This window comes from Akebia trifoliata, chromosome 2, assembly GCF_017979445.1.
Source record: "Akebia trifoliata isolate Shusen 1 chromosome 2, ASM1797944v1, whole genome shotgun sequence".
NCBI classification, from domain to species: Eukaryota; Viridiplantae; Streptophyta; class Magnoliopsida; order Ranunculales; family Lardizabalaceae; genus Akebia; species Akebia trifoliata.
Window position 1 is genome coordinate 6,181,149 of NC_141376.1, and position 19,111 is coordinate 6,200,259.

General features: G+C 35.0%; 2 protein-coding genes across 5 annotated transcripts; both read left to right on the plus strand.

Annotated features, from left to right (window-relative positions):
- The first annotated feature begins 8,557 nt into the window (after positions 1–8,557).
- Positions 8,558–14,981, plus strand: LOC147409126 (ribosomal protein S5 domain protein). 4 transcript variants are annotated; one of them, XM_086425705.1, is made up of 7 exons: positions 8,576–9,017; positions 9,212–9,253; positions 9,345–9,460; positions 9,570–9,675; positions 9,853–9,906; positions 14,541–14,701; positions 14,793–14,981. In XM_086425705.1, the coding sequence occupies exons 1-6, from the start codon at positions 8,787–8,789 to the stop codon at positions 14,697–14,699; spliced, it is 708 nt and encodes a 235-aa protein (XP_086281831.1). In that variant the 5' UTR covers positions 8,576–8,786; the 3' UTR covers positions 14,700–14,701; positions 14,793–14,981. The 4 variants fall into 4 exon arrangements, with proteins under 4 accessions (XP_086281840.1, XP_086281846.1, XP_086281831.1 ...); XM_086425714.1 differs by having other exon boundaries at positions 8,558–9,017; positions 14,547–14,981; XM_086425720.1 differs by lacking the exons at positions 14,541–14,701; positions 14,793–14,981 and adding an exon at positions 11,443–14,534 and having other exon boundaries at positions 8,564–9,017.
- LOC147409127 (transcription factor bHLH30-like) lies at positions 14,700–17,834 on the plus strand. The gene is made up of 3 exons (XM_086425731.1): positions 14,700–14,826; positions 16,754–17,025; positions 17,143–17,834. The coding sequence occupies exons 2-3, from the start codon at positions 16,771–16,773 to the stop codon at positions 17,644–17,646; spliced, it is 759 nt and encodes a 252-aa protein (XP_086281857.1). The 5' UTR covers positions 14,700–14,826; positions 16,754–16,770; the 3' UTR covers positions 17,647–17,834.
- Positions 17,835–19,111: the final 1,277 nt, after the last annotated feature.

Here is a 19,111-nt window from a genome sequence, read left to right on the forward strand (position 1 = left end):
CTCTTAGAAATCTTCTCATTGCACTGCAGATTATGAATTGATTTAAGATTCGTGTTGGAGTGACATTAAAATTTACATCGTTTCACACTTTGCTGATGAGGAGGTGCACCGTGCACGCAGAATCATAGATTCTTTTTCACTCATATCTCGATGAAAAACATCTATGATTTCTTACACATCCACATTAGTAATGTGTGAAACGATGTAAATTTCAATATCACTTCGGCATTTTCCTTGATTTAATTATCGATCAAAGTAAAATCGTAAACACAACACTCTAGTTTAGGGAGAAAGATTTGATCTCACTGGGAGACTGAATCCACACTATCCATCCATTTACCTTTCTAGTAAATTTTATATTATTTTTATCCAAAAATTCTTCTAATTCAAAAATCTCTACTGGCTAATAAAATGTTAATCAATGCTATTATCTAGGCAACATGTGCATTTCTCCCAATGTATACATGGAAACAAAATTTCATAACTTGTGAAGGGATCTTGAAACTTTTTTGTAAAATGTCACAACTTCTAATCCACTAATTGCGATTATAATAAAAATAGAGAATCTATTGCCTCACCAACTTTCGCTCAGAATACCCCAATTCATATAAAATCACCAAAGAATTAGCATACATCTTGGGGCGCTCTTAGTAAAATTGGCGTGCCAATAGAAGCTCTCTAAAAATAATAGTTGGAGATCACTGTTGAGATTTGTATTGCCAGATTCGTTCCAACGAACAAATCATGAATCAGTTGTATCTTCTTCAAATTAATGACATGCCAAAGTTGATCTCACTCTTCTCTAATACTAATAAAATAACCTGAATATCCTCAATTGCTCAATTATATATAGTCCAAAATCAACTTTTTTTTCGCTCAACATATTTCATATTCATCTATTGATTTTTCATCATGACTTGTGGAGATCATTTTTGTCCCACCCTGAGATTAAGACACATGTCACCTGAAGTGATGGACAAATGCGAGACTTAATTAAAATTGAGCACGGTTAGAAGAAATAAGACCTAATCCCACTCCTACATGTTCAAACTCCCTAGTCGACACAGTACAAACCAAACATTCAACATTTCCCCAAAGGGAAATAGATCGAACGAATGACATAACTGTTCTTATATCGAGACATTCAAAAGGGAGGTACAAATCAATTCTTAGATCAGTGAATTCACGGGATCAACCTCAAAGCCTCAGATATAAGATAAAACATTAATGATGATCTGAGCTCCTCCCATGCACTAAATTAGGAGTGAATATGACATGATGTGACTCATCCACCCCCAAACAGGAAAATCACACTAACTCGATTAAAAACATTAATGAAATGTGGGCACACCACCGATGAAAATTCAGTAATCACCATCCAACTCACATTCTACATGGCATCATGCATGGATCAACCATGTGGTGACACTTATCTTTGCATTTCAACTATAAAACCTCCTCTCAAAATTGGAGGGGGGTTCAGAATCTAAGGAGTTCAAAAAAGATACTAAAGGTTTCCGTAAAAAAAGTTACTCTCCTTAATTTTCATTCTATGAAATTTTACTGTTCATCATTTTCTCTAATTTCTCACTTATTTTTCATTGTTATTTACTTAAACTTCGAAGGACTTTTAGCAGACACTACATCAGGACCTCATCCTCTTATCTTTTCTTAAGCATGAGGAGCATAAAGACCTCAAAATCACCATCAACAAGAAAAAAAAAAAAAAATCATCGATCAAGATCTAATTTTTCATCGAGGATCAGTTCACATCTCAAAGTGTACAAGCCTAAAAAGCTGTCCACAACATAGTTATCTTCAACCTTAATATATTATTTACTTCAATCGCTGGATTTACGTACGATATGATATGGTTATCTTTACTAACCCCTATGAACCAGGTTTGTTCTAAAATAGTGAATCAAAAAATTTCAGACACACATTCAAATTGATGAACCATATAGTATCTGTTCCGATTACAACAATATCCAATACATGACTAGTCAACTTATTCCTCCTTGGGATATCCAAGTGAAGCTTGTTCAAGGTTTGCACGGACGTGGTGGTGGGGGTGGACTCATTAAAAGCCGAGTGGCGGCGCTGCTGCGAATATGTGACGTTTCATACATAGAAGGTAATCATTGTGATAGTTGGTGAAGCCGACCATTATTTCCTTTTCTTTATGTGCATGCTCACACCGCCTCCCAGCTTTGTCCAATTCTACGATCATGATCTCTTCTTAGACCAAAAGTTCTCTTGATGAGATCATAGATGTAGAACTCTACATGTGTAGCTAATTTGTTCGACACCTCGACAAGAGATGGTGCGGCACGTGTGTCCGCTATTATACGCCATGATTGACTCTTTTTTTTTTCTAACCACCACTAACAAATAATGAGAAAACACGTGTCAAGAGTCATGGGCTCTCCCATATGCGGTTGGTTAGATGGTTCAATTATTCAATCAACTTGAACTTTGACCCGAAGGAGATCTCCTTAATGGAGTATAGATATTGGTGGGCCTGTTTTATGGATGGATATGAGATACTGTACTTAGCGTAGAAGTATGGAGTATTGTTTCACGGGTTCATGAGGTGGACCAACAACTTGATTTGATGACAACTTCATATTTGTCTGCAATCTGATTCCATAAGCTTTCTTCTAATGAGTATCTAGGAAAATACAAACACAGTTTAATATTGGTTTAAACTTTAAAATTAAATCATCATAATCATGTTTGACTTAGTATTGGGTGCAATAATTGGTTTGTTGATCAGAATCTTCTCACTCAATCCTTTTTTGATAACGGGGCACTTGCAACACACACCAAGTAAGTGAGGGTGCACCCTTGTGGGTGGTCCTGAAGAATTAATGTTCATATTAAGTATTGAACTAATGATCTACGGGCACTAATCATGTGTAGGTTTAAAATTATCATTGAGCCAACCCTGAAAATCCCTCGGGATTCTTCTTACTCAATCCTTCGTTACTTACTATTTTCAAATACTTCTTAAGATACCCTTTTTTTTAATGTCAATGTATCACTAGCCATTTTATTCGCTTGACATAACTTTATATGGGTTACCTCTTTATTTATAAATCTTGAGGAATTTTTGATTGAATAATGATTTTCTGACCCCCCCCCCCCTCTATCACATGCCCCCATACATGACATGATATGTGTTAGAATCATAGATTATTTTTCTCGGGATACACAATTGTCATATTTATGGAGATGTACAATTGTGTATCCCAAGAAAAAAATCTATGGTTCTAACTCATGCCACATCAAGGGGTGTATGGAGGTGTATGTTTGAGGGACATTAACAAATCAAGACTCTTATTTGTTAGATATGGTTAATGTGAGGGGGGATCAAATATCATTTTCAATGCATAGAGGCATGTGACCTACAATTATTGATAATCCAATTTCGAAGATTGTCCCACTTTGCATTCCTTTGATAGTCCTTCTCTTAACAATCTATAGGTACTTGATCAAACGAAACTAGTGCGTCGCCTTTCTCACTCACTTAGTTAACATTTTCAAGATTCTCACAATAAATTATATTTTTATTTTGGATTGAGAATTTTTGAATCTGGGTCATGAAATCATTTTAAATCATGTCTCGCTCTTCGATTAATTGTTGGATAGGCCTTATCTTTTTAAATCTTGATTGATGCTTATCTCGAAATTCATTTTAAATAAGGAACCGACTACTTCTAAGTCACAAATATTCAATTTCACTCCAATCTTACAAAAATACATTTTTATTCTTACTTTTTAAAAATTTATATCAATTGCACATCACTTCAATAATCTCTACCCCTCTCTCTGTGTTTTTGTTGCATAATCTCAATTAACAAAAAAAATAAATAAATTTTAAAAGAAGATGTGCTACTTTCAAAGAAAGTAAAATAGTGTTATATATGATATGAGTTTTGAAAGAGATACAAATTAATTTTTTCTTTGCTTTTTGAAATGAAATCATACCAACAAAATGTAAAGAAAGGTATTTTTAGTGAGAAATGCAATTGATACCAACTCATTTGCAATGAATCAATCTCATATCAAATCAAGGTAGAGTAGGATTTATAAGTGCTAGGTGATATCCCCCAACTAGAGTATTAAAGAGAGTCTAATAACGATCCTTACTAAGTTAGTAAGGATTTCACCCTCACTAAAAGTCCTTGGACTCAACTTGTGACATCTAAAATCATGATTTGGATAAAATTATATGCACTTTGAAAATAATTATTTTTCTCCGTTGAATTTTAATTTTAAATTTGGGAGTTATGTGAAAAAAGATGAATATTTTGAATAAGAAAAATCCTTTCCTTACTTTGAAGGAGTGGAGAAATGCCTTACTAAGTCTCATCTATCGTCAAAAAGATCGCGAGATTTTTAATAAATATTAAAGACTTGTTTTACGAATTTTAAGGTCTTTTTGACGGTGGAGAATTTTAGTAAGGCTAGTCGTACCCTTTGAATTATGATAGCAAAGATTCAATAAATAGAAGGAGAGAGTGATCTTTATATTTGCCTTGTTGGGAATCATTTTAAAGAGGGACTCATTATCATATATGTGCACGTGGCAGTGAGCTTACATCACACGACTCTTTCATTCCATCGCTAACCCTAAACTAACATTCTGCCAAATCTGGCATCATTATTCCTTTATAAAACACGTTGATAATAACGGATCGGGGGATGGTGCGTGGATGTTAGCTTCAACAACTTGAAGGGGCAGGCCATGTCTATGTCTATGATGGACAACAAGTCCGTCCAACGAATGTCTTGTCCATTAATTGGATTTGTCCTCTTGGAGTAGTTGGTGGGTCGGAATGGGTTGCCATCAATACGGTACTATGGCTTGGTCTTTGCCAAGTGGATTCATCTCTTTTTGACTTTGCTAACTTGCCTCGTTTGGCTGCAAGTTTGATGGATACAGCTTTGATTTAAAAAGTGAAACCCTTTCCTTACTTAAGTAAGATTTTGAGCCTTACTAATTGAAATCCTACCACAGCTTTAAACAGCTTTAAAGTATATATATATATATATATCTCCCAAACCCTTAAAAGGAAACTCAATGATAAAAATTAATATTTTTTCTTTTTCAAAATTCATAGAAGTTCACCTTCTACAATTTTGAACTATTGAATCATGTTTTCAGATGCCAAGAAGTGAATCGAAGGATCTTTAGTAAATGTAAAATCCTTACTAACTTAACAAGACTAGGTGGACTCATTTACAAATCCTCTTTTCAAAAATCACTCTTAGGGTACAAGTAAAAAAATGTTAAAGAGTGAATTGTTTTCCATCTATTTGAAATGAGTCAGTTTATTTACACACACCAAAACAACGTTGTCCTACTTAAGTGACTTTTATTTTATTTTTTAAAATGTAATTATCATTTTACCCTTTTATTTTGACTCGTTGCACACACCACCACTTATCGGGAAAAAAAAATTAAAATCCATTTTTCTTCTTCTTTTTCATATTTATCTCTTTTGTTAGAGGTAGAATCAATGGAGAATTAGGCTTTAAAAAAATTTAATTATTTTATTTCTTTGAAATTTCTTTTATTTTTTTGTATTTAATCATCAAAAGAAGATATAAAAATCACTATTAAAATCTCAAAACATTAATTTTGAATTTAAACCATCGAAGATTTGTTGACAATTTTTTAGTAGATTCAAATCAAACTGTTTCAACACATTTGATTGGTACCTACTGAATATTATCAAACAAATTCAGTAGATACCCTACCAAACAAAATTTTCTATCGAATATTACAAAACTAATTCGATAGGTACCTAACTACTTACAAAATAGATTTGATAGGTACCTATTGAACAAAACTTTCTCAAGTGAACAACTTCAATTCGATTGAAAGTGTTAGAATAAAAAAAAATAATAAGATTAAAGCTTAAAATTCTCATTGAAATCTTTCTAGATATAAAAAATAATAAGAAGAATAAATGAAAAAGGGAGAGAGAAAAAGAGAAAGAGGAAGAAAAATAGTTCAATAACTTTAGATGGGTGAAATAAGTAATTTAGACTAAATTACATTTAATAGGTGTGTATAAATAATTATTTTAAAATTAAGGTGGGTATGGCATGAAAATGAGTGTAACTTACAATTTCAATGTGTGCAAATGACCACACATTTGAAATAAGGGTTTTATTTTTCACTCTCTCTTGTTAAAAAAGATAAATAAACTTAAAAAATATTTGTTTATCTTATTTCCCTTAAAAGTAATATTTAACCTCCTTTTTAACCTTTTTAGTCTTTTGACTTTTTCATGTTCTCCCATGAATCATGGATTTTTTCCCATCATGGAAGTGGTAGTTTATTCAACAAAATCATTCACTATCATATGTTTATTCAGCTTGTGTAATGATGCCTGACTGTGTTTCTTTGTACATAGAATCTCTTACTACTATGTATTTATTACAATATGATATACATGATTTGATGTCTCTATTTTGTTATTAAAACACAAAAATTCATAACTAGATTTCGAATCAACAGGGAATATCTCACAATAAAAATTCTAACAAAAGAAACAAAAAGTAATTTTAAATTAAATATTATTATACAAATTAAATTAAAATAATAACTATAAAAGAGATCTACCCAAATCCATTTCAATAGGTTCGACTTTAGTTCACTAACCTCAAAGTAGCCAAATATGAGTTCAGGCTCCCCAATTGTTTTTTTCTTTTTTTATGGGTAAGCTGGACTTGAATCTTGACTTGAACTTCGAAGTGGAATTAACATATACTCAACTAATATTATTGAGTTTAGTCTCATATCGAACACTCATTACCTTGTCTCTCTCCTCAGAAGTTCTTAGGCCTCTCCACTCATTGTCAATTGGTTTTGAGTTAGACACCCATATTTATCATGGTATCAGAGTTTGTCTCTTCTCTCCTCCACGTCACTTAGGTCAACCCACACGTATAAGGACATGTTAAGTTTAGTCCCACATCAAATACTCATTGCCTTGTCTCTCTCCTTATAAGCTCCAAGGTCTCTCAACTCATTACCAAGTTAGATGTTATTAGCTATAGCCAACCAAGTTAGATGTTCTAATTGAAATCAAGCCTAATAAAAACCTTCACAAAGTTCCGAAAAAGTCCCAATGAGTTTTAATAACTATTACTAGTCCTTACGCAACTCTAAAAAAAAGTATGGCCCAACTTCTAATCATCATGGGGAGTTTGGATATCGAGGTAGATTGGGGCTAAGTTTGTAAAGGTCTTTCGAGTGTTCATGGGGACTAAGTTTGCTCACATCCGAGACGCAGCTAGCTACGAAGTCTATGGGTTTTCTTGATCCTGCATTTGGACCTATAACTCTGTTTAAAACTCAAGTTCGAGCTAACATAAAACATGGCTTGGCCCAAAAACTAAATCATTTAGGCCCAGATTTAGCCCATGTTTGGTTGGACAATTTGAATCTACATTTGTTGGGCCTAGCGTATCAACCTTTGTTTTCTGAATGTTGGGTCAGACTTATGGTCAAGTATTAACTTTTCTCCCTAATATGAAAAATAAAATAAAATGTTTTTCGCTCTAATCTTAATTTTATTTCCCATTTATCATTCTTTTATTTATTTTACATTTTTTTTTTAATAGAAAAAAGAGTTTAAAAATGCAATTTTCCATTTTGTGGAAGAAATATCCAATAGGACTACATTAGGATGATAAAAAACAAGATAGTTTTAAAAATAAAAGGAAATTATTTCTAGATTTAGTGCAACTGAATCTAGAAATAATTGCTAGAGAAACCATTGGTTTTAAGAAATAATAAAGGAAAGTATTTGAGTGGACAGAGCCCAAATATGATGTCATTTACATATTCTCTCTTGAATTTCACAATATTATTTCTATATCCATTTTCATTAACTTTGTTCTTTATTCTCCTTGACATATACATTATTTTTTTAAAGAAACAAATGCCCCTCAAAAAATATAAATCTCTTACCTATTGTAATGTAGGAAAGTTATTACCAAGTAATCCAAGATAATTTACTAGATTGTGAAGCATTTGAACCAATTGATAACCATGCCATTAGTGTTCCAATTCCAACTGATTTGTCTGTGAGACCAATTTCACTTTCTTTGTTCTTCTTGTAGAATAAATTAAAATTCAACTGGAGTTGGATGAATTTTTAGGATAAATTACACCTTATAAGTGTTTCAACAAGAATCGAAATCCAAAATAAACATAATGGGTATGGTTATAAGTATCATAGGAACCGACCTGTTGACACCCCCAACTGACACGAGTGTTGAATTTGAAAAATCAATTTCAATAATCAGATTTTAACCATGATTTTAAATCTCTCCCCAGACCAAGATGACTTGACCAATACATCTTGATATTGTCCACTAACGGGACAAATAGACAAGTCAAGCATATCGGACCAGATTTGAAATCATTCTTCATTTTTCTCATGGTTGAATGAGATGACTCGGTCTCGTTCATGGATGGGATGAGACGAGATGTCGAAACGAGTTTTAAAACCATATTTCTAACTATCCAAAATCCAAATATAACCATCCAAACCAATTGATGATCTGTGAACTTCATCGAATGGCTTCTTGGAGAGGGAAAAGTAGTGGGTCAAGAACAATGGGCCAAGAAGATAATACCCAAATAAACCATATAAAACTTCAGCTCAAATATCTCAAATTAAAACTTCACCTCCTCTCCACAATTAGATTACTTGTGAGTGACTCTGAGTTAGGTCCTTTGACTGAGAGCTTTGCACACCCAAATGACGGTGAGCATAACAACTCACCTCAAACTGAGTCCACGTATCCCTGCATCTCTCTTCGTAATCGCTGGAACGAAGAAAACCATGGTCACCACCAACGTTCCAGATTCATCTTCCTACACCACGATCAAAGAGAGAGTCACCTTCGAACGAGAAATCAAGCGGAGCAAATTCATCGCCATTGCCGGACCCATATCCGACGGACAATCTGCAAATTCCTTTCTCTCCGAAGTGAGACTCCACTCTTCTTTGATTTCATTTCTTCTTGAATCTCTCAATTAGGGTTTAGGATTTTAAGCTTTGTTGTTGGAAATATTTGAATTACAGAAAACCCATTGTTTGTTCTCTTGATCAGAAATCATGATTTAGGTATATTTTCTTTTTCTTTTTTTTTTTTTTTTTTTTTTTTTTTTTGAAAAAATTAGGTCAGAGATCCGCGTGCCACTCACAATTGTTGGGCTTATAAGGTACATTTGGGGATTAGTTTATTAAATTTCTTTTAATTGATTCCACCAACAAATTCTTGCTTACTGTTTTTTTCTTTTAAATTACTCGTAGTTGGGAGATCAATACCGGTGCAATGATGATGGTGAACCGTCAGGTACAGCGGGCAAACCGATATATTCTGCAATTGGTTCATCTGGTGTCGATAGGGTGATGGTGGTTGTGATCAGGTTTCTTTTATTTTTGTTTTTTTTAATAAGCTTTTGGCATCTAAATTATAAATTATTATTAAAAATTATTAATTAAAGGTAGATCATCTGCTTGCCTTAATTTCTTCAGATACTTTGGAGGTATAAAATTGGGTACTGGAGGATTAGTCAGGGCATATGGAGGAGTTGCCTCGGAATGCATGAAAAATGCATCAACTTGCCTTGTGAAATCCAAAGTAATGAACTAATTGCAATGTCGCATAAATTACTAATTTTTCACATTAATTATGGATATGCTTTATAGAATAAGGCATTGTGAATGACGACGAATGTAGGATTGTTGGAGATTGTGATTATAGTTGTTGTGTTCCCAAATATTCACTAAGTCATTTAAATGTTATTCTTTACTTCAGGTTCTAATTGATCTGGAGGTCTCATATGATCTATTAGGAGTTGTTTATCATCAGGTGAGATTGGTCAATCATCTTAAGAGAATATTTTTTGTAGCTTTCACTTTGAGACTTATCTATATTTGATATATCATACAATAATTTGGTTTTCTGGCTATGATTTTCTAGAGATGTCAATTTTAGAATCGCTAGGTAATAACTATCATGAGATTTGGCTGTGAAATTTGGACTCTTATAGTTTCTGCTACAATCCTTCCTGTGTGATTATCTTTAAACTCGTGTTTAAAACCCCATGAAGAAAGACAAATATTGTGATGATTGCATTGGATTGTATTTCTTTATAAAAGTTGTAGACGTAATTGAACATTGTTTGCTCCATTATGGATCAATCTCTTTTGCATTAATCTTAGCTATGCATCCTATTCTCAATAAAACGTGTGTTGCATTTAAGAAAGGCTTTGGGGAATTCGTTTACCCTCCCCAACGCAAGACATTGTGCATCTTATCACTTCTTTGTTGTCTTCATCACGCCACGTGCTTCTATATTTAATTTCAAATCCTATATTTATAACATAGTTTTTATAAAAATTGTAAGTGCCCTCCATTGAATTGAACATATTCCCTCTTGCGGCTTTATGTCATCTTCACCCAAATTGTGTGGACTTTCTTTCAACTCAATTAGTACAAGTTCTTTCTTTTTATCATTGTTCAACGATAACTCTTCCATATCCTATATTCCAAACAAATATTAAAGAAAACAAATTTAACACAAAAAAATCTCTTAGACTCAATCTCAGAGATTCTAAACGATGATGACGTGGATTAGTATGCCAAGTATCATCTGCTAAGAATGTGCACTCTACGTCGTTGAATTTCGCTGTTAAGTCGAGCTACAAAATCAGCACTCAATTAGATATTCAATGACTTAAGGTGGGATATTAAACTTTTTAAGTTTTTCCATTTGTTTGCATATACAATAAGTCGGAATTGTATAAGTGCACTTAAAGTTGGGGTTAAGATGATGGATGAAGATGCCACGATTGATAAGGAGATTATCCACTAATATGCAAAGCTCTATTCACCAAAGAACTTCCACAAACCAGCTCTAGATGGGTTTGATCTTCCTTATTGGAGAATGCAAATCAAGGTGGTTAAAAGAAAAAGATTGAAGAGAGAGGTGTAGGAAGTCATTAGTACTTCAGGTGTCCTGGAGCCTTATCCCTAAATCTGACCATCATTTGAGTTTTATCCTTGGACTAGATTTTTCTGCAGCATTTGCTTGGGAGTTTAAAATCCGTTCAAAGTGTTTTTGTTGGTATGGTTACAACAGAATTTGTTATTAAAAACAACCTAACAGAGACTCATACCATATGAGGCAGATACATAATCACTAATCCTTACATGCCCCCTCAAGCTGATGGGGGAGAATCCACCATGAGCTTGGTGTGCAATGGCCGAAACCTGTTAGAGGGGAGTGACTTAGTGAATATGTCCACTAGCTGATCCAAGGTTGAAATGTGTCGAACGTCAATCTCCTTGTTAACAACTTTCTCGTGAATGAAGTTGTAATGCACTTCAATGTGTTTGGTTCAGGCATGAAAAACAGGATTAGACGCCAATGTAATCGCAGAGGTGTTATCACACCAAATGATGGGTGTCCACGGAAGTGTTATATGCAGATCTTGAAACAAAGTATGAAGCCATGCAAGTTCGGTTGCCCTGAAAGCTAGAGAACGATATTCTGATTCGGTTGACAACCAAGCCACGGTAGGCTGCTTTTTAGCGCTCCAAATAATAGGATTGTCTCACAAGAAAACACAGTAACCACTTGTACATTGTCAATCAGTGGCATCCCCAGCCCACTCTGCATCTGAGTAAACAGTGAGAGTAAGTGGGCCAGGTTTGAAATGCAGACCATAATCAAGAGTTCCTTGAATGTAACGGAGGATTCGCTTGACTGCCTGGAAATGCGAGTCTAGAGGAGTTTGCATAATTTGACAAACAGAGTTAACAGCAAAGGCAATGTCCGGACGCATAATAGTTAGATATTGAAGTGCACCTACAAGGCTACAACACTTTGATAATGTGTAGGATCCAAAAATGGAGGTTCTGAATCCAAGACAATGCTTGATTTGGAACGAATAGGAGTCGCATATGGTTTGCAGTCACTCGTTCCAGCACGAGACAATAGATCACGAGCATGCTTAGCATTAGAAAGAAAGAGACCTCGACCACTTTTCTTGCCTTCAATGCCAAGGAAATAATTGAGCTCACCCAAAGATCGCATATTAAAGCTTGAGTGAAGACCGCGTTGCAGATTAGTCAACACACTCAGATCACTACCAGTGAGAAGTATATCATCAACATAAACTAATTGTATGGTAGTGCTATGTGCAGTGCGTCGGACGAACAACGATGAATCTGCTTTACTAGTGGTGAATCCTCGATCAAGAAGAAATGTAGAAAAAATTCCATACCAAGCCCGTGGAGCTTGCTTGAGGCCATATAAAGCCTTGTGGAGCTTGCACACATAGTTTGGAAATTGAACATCGATAAAACCAAGAGGTTGAGACATGAATAGATCTTCATGAATGGAACCATGTAAAAAAGCATTGCTCACATCAAGTTGAGAGATGGTCCAGCCATGATGCAAAGGCAAAGAGACGATGATACAAACAATACTTTGTTTAACAACTGGGCTAAAGGTCTCTTGAAAGTCAAGACCAGCCTCCTGAGCATAACCTTTGGCGACAAGTCTCGCCTTGTAGCGAGCAATCGAGCCATCTGCCGCATGTTTTTATTTTGTATATCCACCTACAGCCGATGATGTTGCGATTTGGTAGGGGTGGAGCTAGGGACCATGCTCCCTGCTGTTGGATTGAAGGAAGCTCACCACCATTAATGGAGGTGAGGCAAGAAGGACATTGGTCTAGGGCTCTGATACCATAAGGAAGAAGACATTTGAGAGAAAAATGATTCCCTCTCTCTAAACAGCTGAGAGGTATCTCTTTCATTATATATGAAGGATAGAAGGTTCTGGAACCAATGGTTACAACAGAATTTGTTATTAAAAACAACCTAACAGAGACTCGTACCATATGGAAATGATACACAATCACTAATCCTAACATGCTTCTGAGATAAAATCCTAACGGCCGATCACTTAATCAACCGTATGAGAATTATTGTAGATTTTTGTCCTATGTGCAGAGCTAAAGGTGAACATGTCACCATCTTCTTCGTAGTGACCTAAATTATAGATGTTTGGGGATCCCTTTTTGTTCAATTCTGTATAAGCTGGGTTACTCTTCTAGAGCTCTTTTCCAGTTTGGTAACGATATTTTCTCCTAGGGGAAGGCTAATATGTATGCTTCTTTCCTTTGCAAGACCTTTGGAAGGAGGGATAATAAGAGAATCTTTGAAGGCAAGAAAATGGATTTTCATGACATTCTCCTTTATATTAAAGCTTCAATTGTTCCAATTTATCTTTGAATTGAACAGGTTAGCTTTTGATGATTTTGTTTACAAATGGGATTGCATTGTAAATGATGTTGGATAGTGTTCTTGTTTTTTATTTCTTTGGTGAGTCCTCTTGCTCGCTTATTTTCTTTGTATCCCAATTTCTTTCTTTTTCAATAAAATCTATTCTTATATTAAAAAATAAAATAAAAAATCCGGCACCTAGATGGTTTCTCTTTGGCATTCCTTAGGCATGTTAGAACATCATAAAAAAATATCTCATGAAGGCTTCGAAGAATTCCATGAAAGAGGTATAGATGATATACAGGACCAAATTGGGTTGAAAGAAGTGGTGAATGATATTGTAAGGGCTTATCAACATGCTTTCATCAAAGGAAGTCAAATCTTGGACAGGCTTTCGAGAGCTGGCAAATGTATCAATTCAAAAGCTTGGTAATGACACAAAGTTATAATGTGAAAAGTTCCACGACTACATGGAATGTAATTTTTGAATTTATCGAATGGAATGGATGGTTTTTGGGTAGTATGGAGGTAAATGGGTATGACTTGCCTATGGACGCTTCATTTTCCATTCTTGTGGACAGCGCATGGGAGGGTTTCTTTAATAGTACAGGGATCTGAGGAAAGGAGATCTTCTTTGTCATCTTCTCTTCATTATTGTAGTTGAGGGCCTTATTTTTCTGGTTTGTAAAGCAAAGGAGCTTAGTATGACTAAAGGTTTACGTTAGGAAGGCTGGGAAATCACATTTAGCTTGGATTCTGATCCATTTAGAGTAGTATGTTAAAGAGAGTATGATATTTTACTATTAATGTCTCTGATATATGACGCAAACGGTAAAATCTGAGAAGTACACACAAATAGAAAGAGAAAGAGAATAAGGAGGATTAGAGAGAAAAATAATAAGGGGTATACAAGCCCGGACTCTCTCTAGCAAGAAATGTTCTTTACCATGATAACATAATAACCAAAGTTTTTTTTATTCTCTCCAACCCATCCTTTTGTAGGGATTTAACCAAGGAAAGTAAAATTACTAAACTACCCTTTAGTACCCAACATACTACATGAAAATTAAAGATAAACCTTACGAAATAAGTCATGGCCTCCACTTGCATCAATAGACATATCCTCTTATTATGACAAGTTTTGACCAAACTTTTATATTCTCATTGCATTCCATCCACTTACTTCTGCACTAAACTATGGTTAACAGCTACAGTCTTTTCAAGTTGAGGACATCAAGCAGGATTATGACACGGGTAAAGAAGGTGTCACTGCCATTAGTTTCAGAGTGGATTATGATCGGGTTGAAAGCTTGGAGAATGCAATCAAGTCTAACTGCAGCAGACAAATTGTGTTCAACAAGCACTAAAAGTATGGTTTAAGTGATCCTATCCCTCACCGATACTTCTTAGTTTTCCTCATTTATGGACTCGGAGGTGCTCAAGTTTTTTCCTTTCATCAGGACGGGCAACCATGTTATCCTTCAAATCACTCAGGTATGAGACCGTCTCAAGTTGAGTGCGTAATTGGGTTATAATGTGGCCTGGAGATTGAGTATTGCTTGTCATGTTTTTGTAGAACGCACACAGTTTTCAACTGGCCTGACATGTAAATATTGTAAAAATATGTATATTTGTTTTCATTTTAGGCATTTCGTTATTCAATTATTTATTACATATTTGTTCGTAGATGCGGACATACCAATTGGTGGGCCAACTTCTTGGATAGGCCATGGTATAATTCCCACCAATTGGACTGTGCTATCAGACTGTTTATGGATTCCCTTTCTTGATAAAGATAAATCAATTGTCTTCAACTGGGCCAACCTTGTGTTTGAAGCGGCTCTGTATGATTGGTTTCCCACGTTTTTCACGGAATTTTTTTTATTAATCCTTTCTTTCTTTCAAGTAGAGATTTCCTGTTCACAAACAATTGATTTGTATTAAGGAAAATGCGGAACTGACTTCCTTTGACACTGCTCTCAACACTGTGCTGATGTGGCAGTGTGCAGAGAACCATAGATTTTTTTTTCCTTGTATCTCAAGGGTATGAAATCGCCGTCATTATTCGCTCCTTACTCAAGTATGAACTTGCATCTCAATGATAAAACGAGCCAAATTCCTTCATCACAAAGAAATTTGTCTACTTGTCAGATAGCAAGATGGGTATCCTAATTTTTTATTTTCTTATACATGATGGTTATTTATTGGAAGACATTTTATCTTTGTCTAAGAAATATCCATGAAAGAATAATAAGCAACAGGAACTCAAGTAATAGTACAACTTGAAAGCTCACAAGATGCACAAAGGTACCTTGAAATTCCGCAGAGATGAGTTAACTTGGTCGAGTTTCAATTCAAGGTGACTAACTATATGCATTGTTCATTTGTTTGTGTAGGGCATACGTTAAGATGCATTCGCTACACCTTGGAAATAACCATTTGAGGGTGTGTGAGGAACAGAAAAAAAAAAAAAAAAAACATTTTTTTAGAAAAAGAAAGTGCTGAGGTGTATTTAATGCATCTTACATTGTGCCCTTAGGGCACATGTTAACAAAACCCCTAAGCTATACAGTCCAAATTTGGTGGAAATAATTGAAACAAAAACCATGGGGCACCCATCTGAAAAATAACTTCATTCGATGGCCCTTTGTTCTTGGTCTAATAAAGGTCACAATTCACCAATCAAAATTGTTGGATTGAACGGTTAGGAGTCCTTCAAGTGTGAAAACTATTCCACAAGTCATCATTTTATCATCGAAATTTCCTCTTCTTGATTCTACACAAAAGCCGTCCACACCGCCGTAATGCTCCTTCATTCCTTCAATTAATTGCGCCACATTTCGCTTTCTTACCACTTTATTTACTTTACTTTACCCTTTTAAAGAAAAAAAAGAAAGAAATTCACTTTTACCCTGCCTGCGCAGTAAGAATAAAAATCCCATCTTGTTTCCATCACTGCTACTCGTCCTCGATCTCGAAGAATCTTCTTCTCTTCGTAATAAAAGGGTCTTTGGAAATTCGATTTGCTAGAGAAGAATACAATAGTTGTATATTGGCTTTCTGGATCTTTACTTCAAAGATAAGAAATCTAATCGAGGTTCGTTTTTTATGCTTGAAAATTATTTACTACTTACTAATAGGAAATGTTTCATGGTCTCTCCATTACATTCGAACCTAAACCCATCATCGTTCCTTGTTTATTAATGGTCAAGAAGATATGGGTTTTTGATTCTCTGATCAGGGTCTTCGTTTGGTCTTGAACACTTGCAATTTATTTTAATTATTTATTTTTTCTAAAATAAGATCACGAGATGTGAACTACTGACTTACACTTTGTTTTCTTTAGTGTACATATTAGCTTTTTTGACTTGTGTGAATCATTTTCACAATTATAATATTAATATTCTTTGTTTTGTTTTAGATACAAAACAAAAGAAAATGCTTCCTTTTCCAAGCTATTACAGTGGTTTCGAGGGGAGTAATTGTTCGAGTCGAGACGTATGTCTTCAAGAACTTGGTTCAGCTGAGACGATGATGGATGGTATTGGTGTACATGCGACTTTCAGCTCATCAAGATCAACAACAGAGGTTGCAAAACCATGCAAGAGTCACAAGGAAGCAGAGAGAAGACGCAGAGAGCGAATCAACGGTCATCTCTCCACCCTTCGCACTCTTCTTCCAAACACAACCAAAGTAAGTTTTTATTTATTTTTTAATAAAGGGGGTTGATTGTTATTTTCTTGATCTTTTAGGGGGGGAGGGGGCATTTATGCAAATACATTATGTTGATTTGTTTGTTTGCACTTGCAGACAGATAAAGCTTCGTTGCTAGCGGAGGTGGTACAGCACATGAAGGAACTGAAGGGAGTAGCAGCTGACGTGGCAGGAAAACTAGGCAGCAATATTGGTGGTAATAAAGAGGAGATAGAGGAAGAGGAGGAGAAGTGGTGGTCGTTGTTTCCAGGGGAGAAGGACGAGGTGACGTTAGATTGTTACAGAGGAGAGACTTCGAAGATAAAAGTGTCTTTGAGTTGTGAGGATAGAGAGGAGTTGATGTGGGATTTGAGGGAAGCAGTGAAGTCAGTAAGAGGGACGGTGTTAAAGGCAGAGATGGCTACAATTGGGGGACGAACGAAGATAGTGTTGGTGATACAAAGAGATGAGGAGTTGGGTTTTGGTCGTCATGATCTTGGAGGAGCATTGAAGGCTGTAATTGAGAAGAAAACTGTGGTGTCAGACTCGGGTCAGGTGTTGCTGGGGAATAAGCGGCCACGTCTCTCTGACCAACACCAACTCATCACCAAACACCAATGATTTCTAGCTTTCAATTTTAATTTACGGAGTAAAAAAAAAATGTTGTTGACTGAGTTGGGTTACTTCTTTTTTCTCTTGAGTCCCTGGTTTAGGGATGACATTGGGGATGTGTTTAAAGGGTTTTGGGGGTCGGTGTGGTTTACCATTTAAGAAAGATGAACACTTAAACAGTGAATTTTATGTCCAAATATGTGTCCGTGGCTTCTTTTTCTTTCTCTAAAAATCGATAAAACAAATATTTTATTTTACAATTTTGCTCCGTATCCATTCCTATATGATAAGTTTGGATTTGGATCAAATATTTGGGTTTGGTTTGGATAATCCTAGATCCTATTTGATAATTGTGGGCTATTTATCTTGCTGGCTCCCTCCTAGGGCTGTCACTGGATCAGGTCCAAATTTGATTGGGGTTGATTTGGTACTGATCCAATAAGGATCAGATCAGATTCGAGATTGGTCTGATAAGTATTGGATCAGACTCCATCAAATTTGGTTTTGTATCGAAATTCAATATTAAAATCTACTTCTAAGCCATTAACAATCGTGTCGTGTTGAAGTAAGAGTATTATGAAAATTTACCAAACCCAAATCCAATCCATTTTATAAATAAGTATACCATACACAAATTGATACTATTATGACCTAAATCCACTAATTTCGTGTCGTGTTTAAGATTGCCACCCTTATGTATGGAGTCAATTTTTGAATTTTAGTTAATTTATTCTTATAAAATCAAAAAATTAACTTAAGCGTAGTCTGGACTAGTTAAGTATGGGCTTGGGCTTAGCCAACTTAGGGTCAATAGAGGTAGAGGGATGGCTTTAGGTACAATTCCCCTCTTTAGGACTTGGTTAAGGTTTGACCAAGCTAAACTGAACCGTTCTAGCTACAACCCTAGCTATATGATAAAAGCTCCTCAAAACTACAGAATCTTTTTGTTGCACATGTTTTAATTATCCGGAAATTTATGAAAGATAGAAGAAGTATTATTTTATTTTCTTCCATTATAAATTAAATTATATCAAATTCATTAATAAATTTATCCCAGAATATTATTTTTCTTTAAAATATTTATCTAATGTAAATATTAATCAATAATATTCACCTTTTTACTCTACTTATCTTTCTTTTTTTATAAGATTAACCTTATTTTGATAAAATTCAAACAAGGTCTTATTTTAGGTTGGAAAAAACCTCAAAATGAAAAAAAAAAAAAAAAAAAAAATTCTCAATTAATTGAAAGATAGCCTTATCTTGAGGAATCTTGATCCTCAATTATTGGATAGTCTGTCAATGTTAATTGAGAGATCTATCGGCCAAGATTTAATGTGTGAGAGTAGGTTTCAATTCTCCTCTAGGTGTATACGATCCAGACATATATTCCTCACTTACATATACCATGCCACGTGGTTAAATCATAGATGAGCATCCGATCACTGTAGGAGTAGGATCACATATCCCAACA

Excerpts from the sequence above, each read along its gene's own strand:
- LOC147409126 (XM_086425705.1), top strand. The coding sequence starts at position 8,787 with ATGACGGTGAGCATAACAACTCACCTCAAACTGAGTCCACGTATCCCT. Across the intron at positions 9,254-9,344 it reads ACAATTGTTGGGCTTATAAG|TTGGGAGATCAATACCGGTG; the intron begins GTACATTTGGGG and ends AATTACTCGTAG. Across the intron at positions 9,461-9,569 it reads GTGATGGTGGTTGTGATCAG|ATACTTTGGAGGTATAAAAT; the intron begins GTTTCTTTTATT and ends TAATTTCTTCAG.
- LOC147409127 (XM_086425731.1), top strand. The coding sequence starts at position 16,771 with ATGCTTCCTTTTCCAAGCTATTACAGTGGTTTCGAGGGGAGTAATTGT. Across the intron at positions 17,026-17,142 it reads TTCTTCCAAACACAACCAAA|ACAGATAAAGCTTCGTTGCT; the intron begins GTAAGTTTTTAT and ends TTGCACTTGCAG.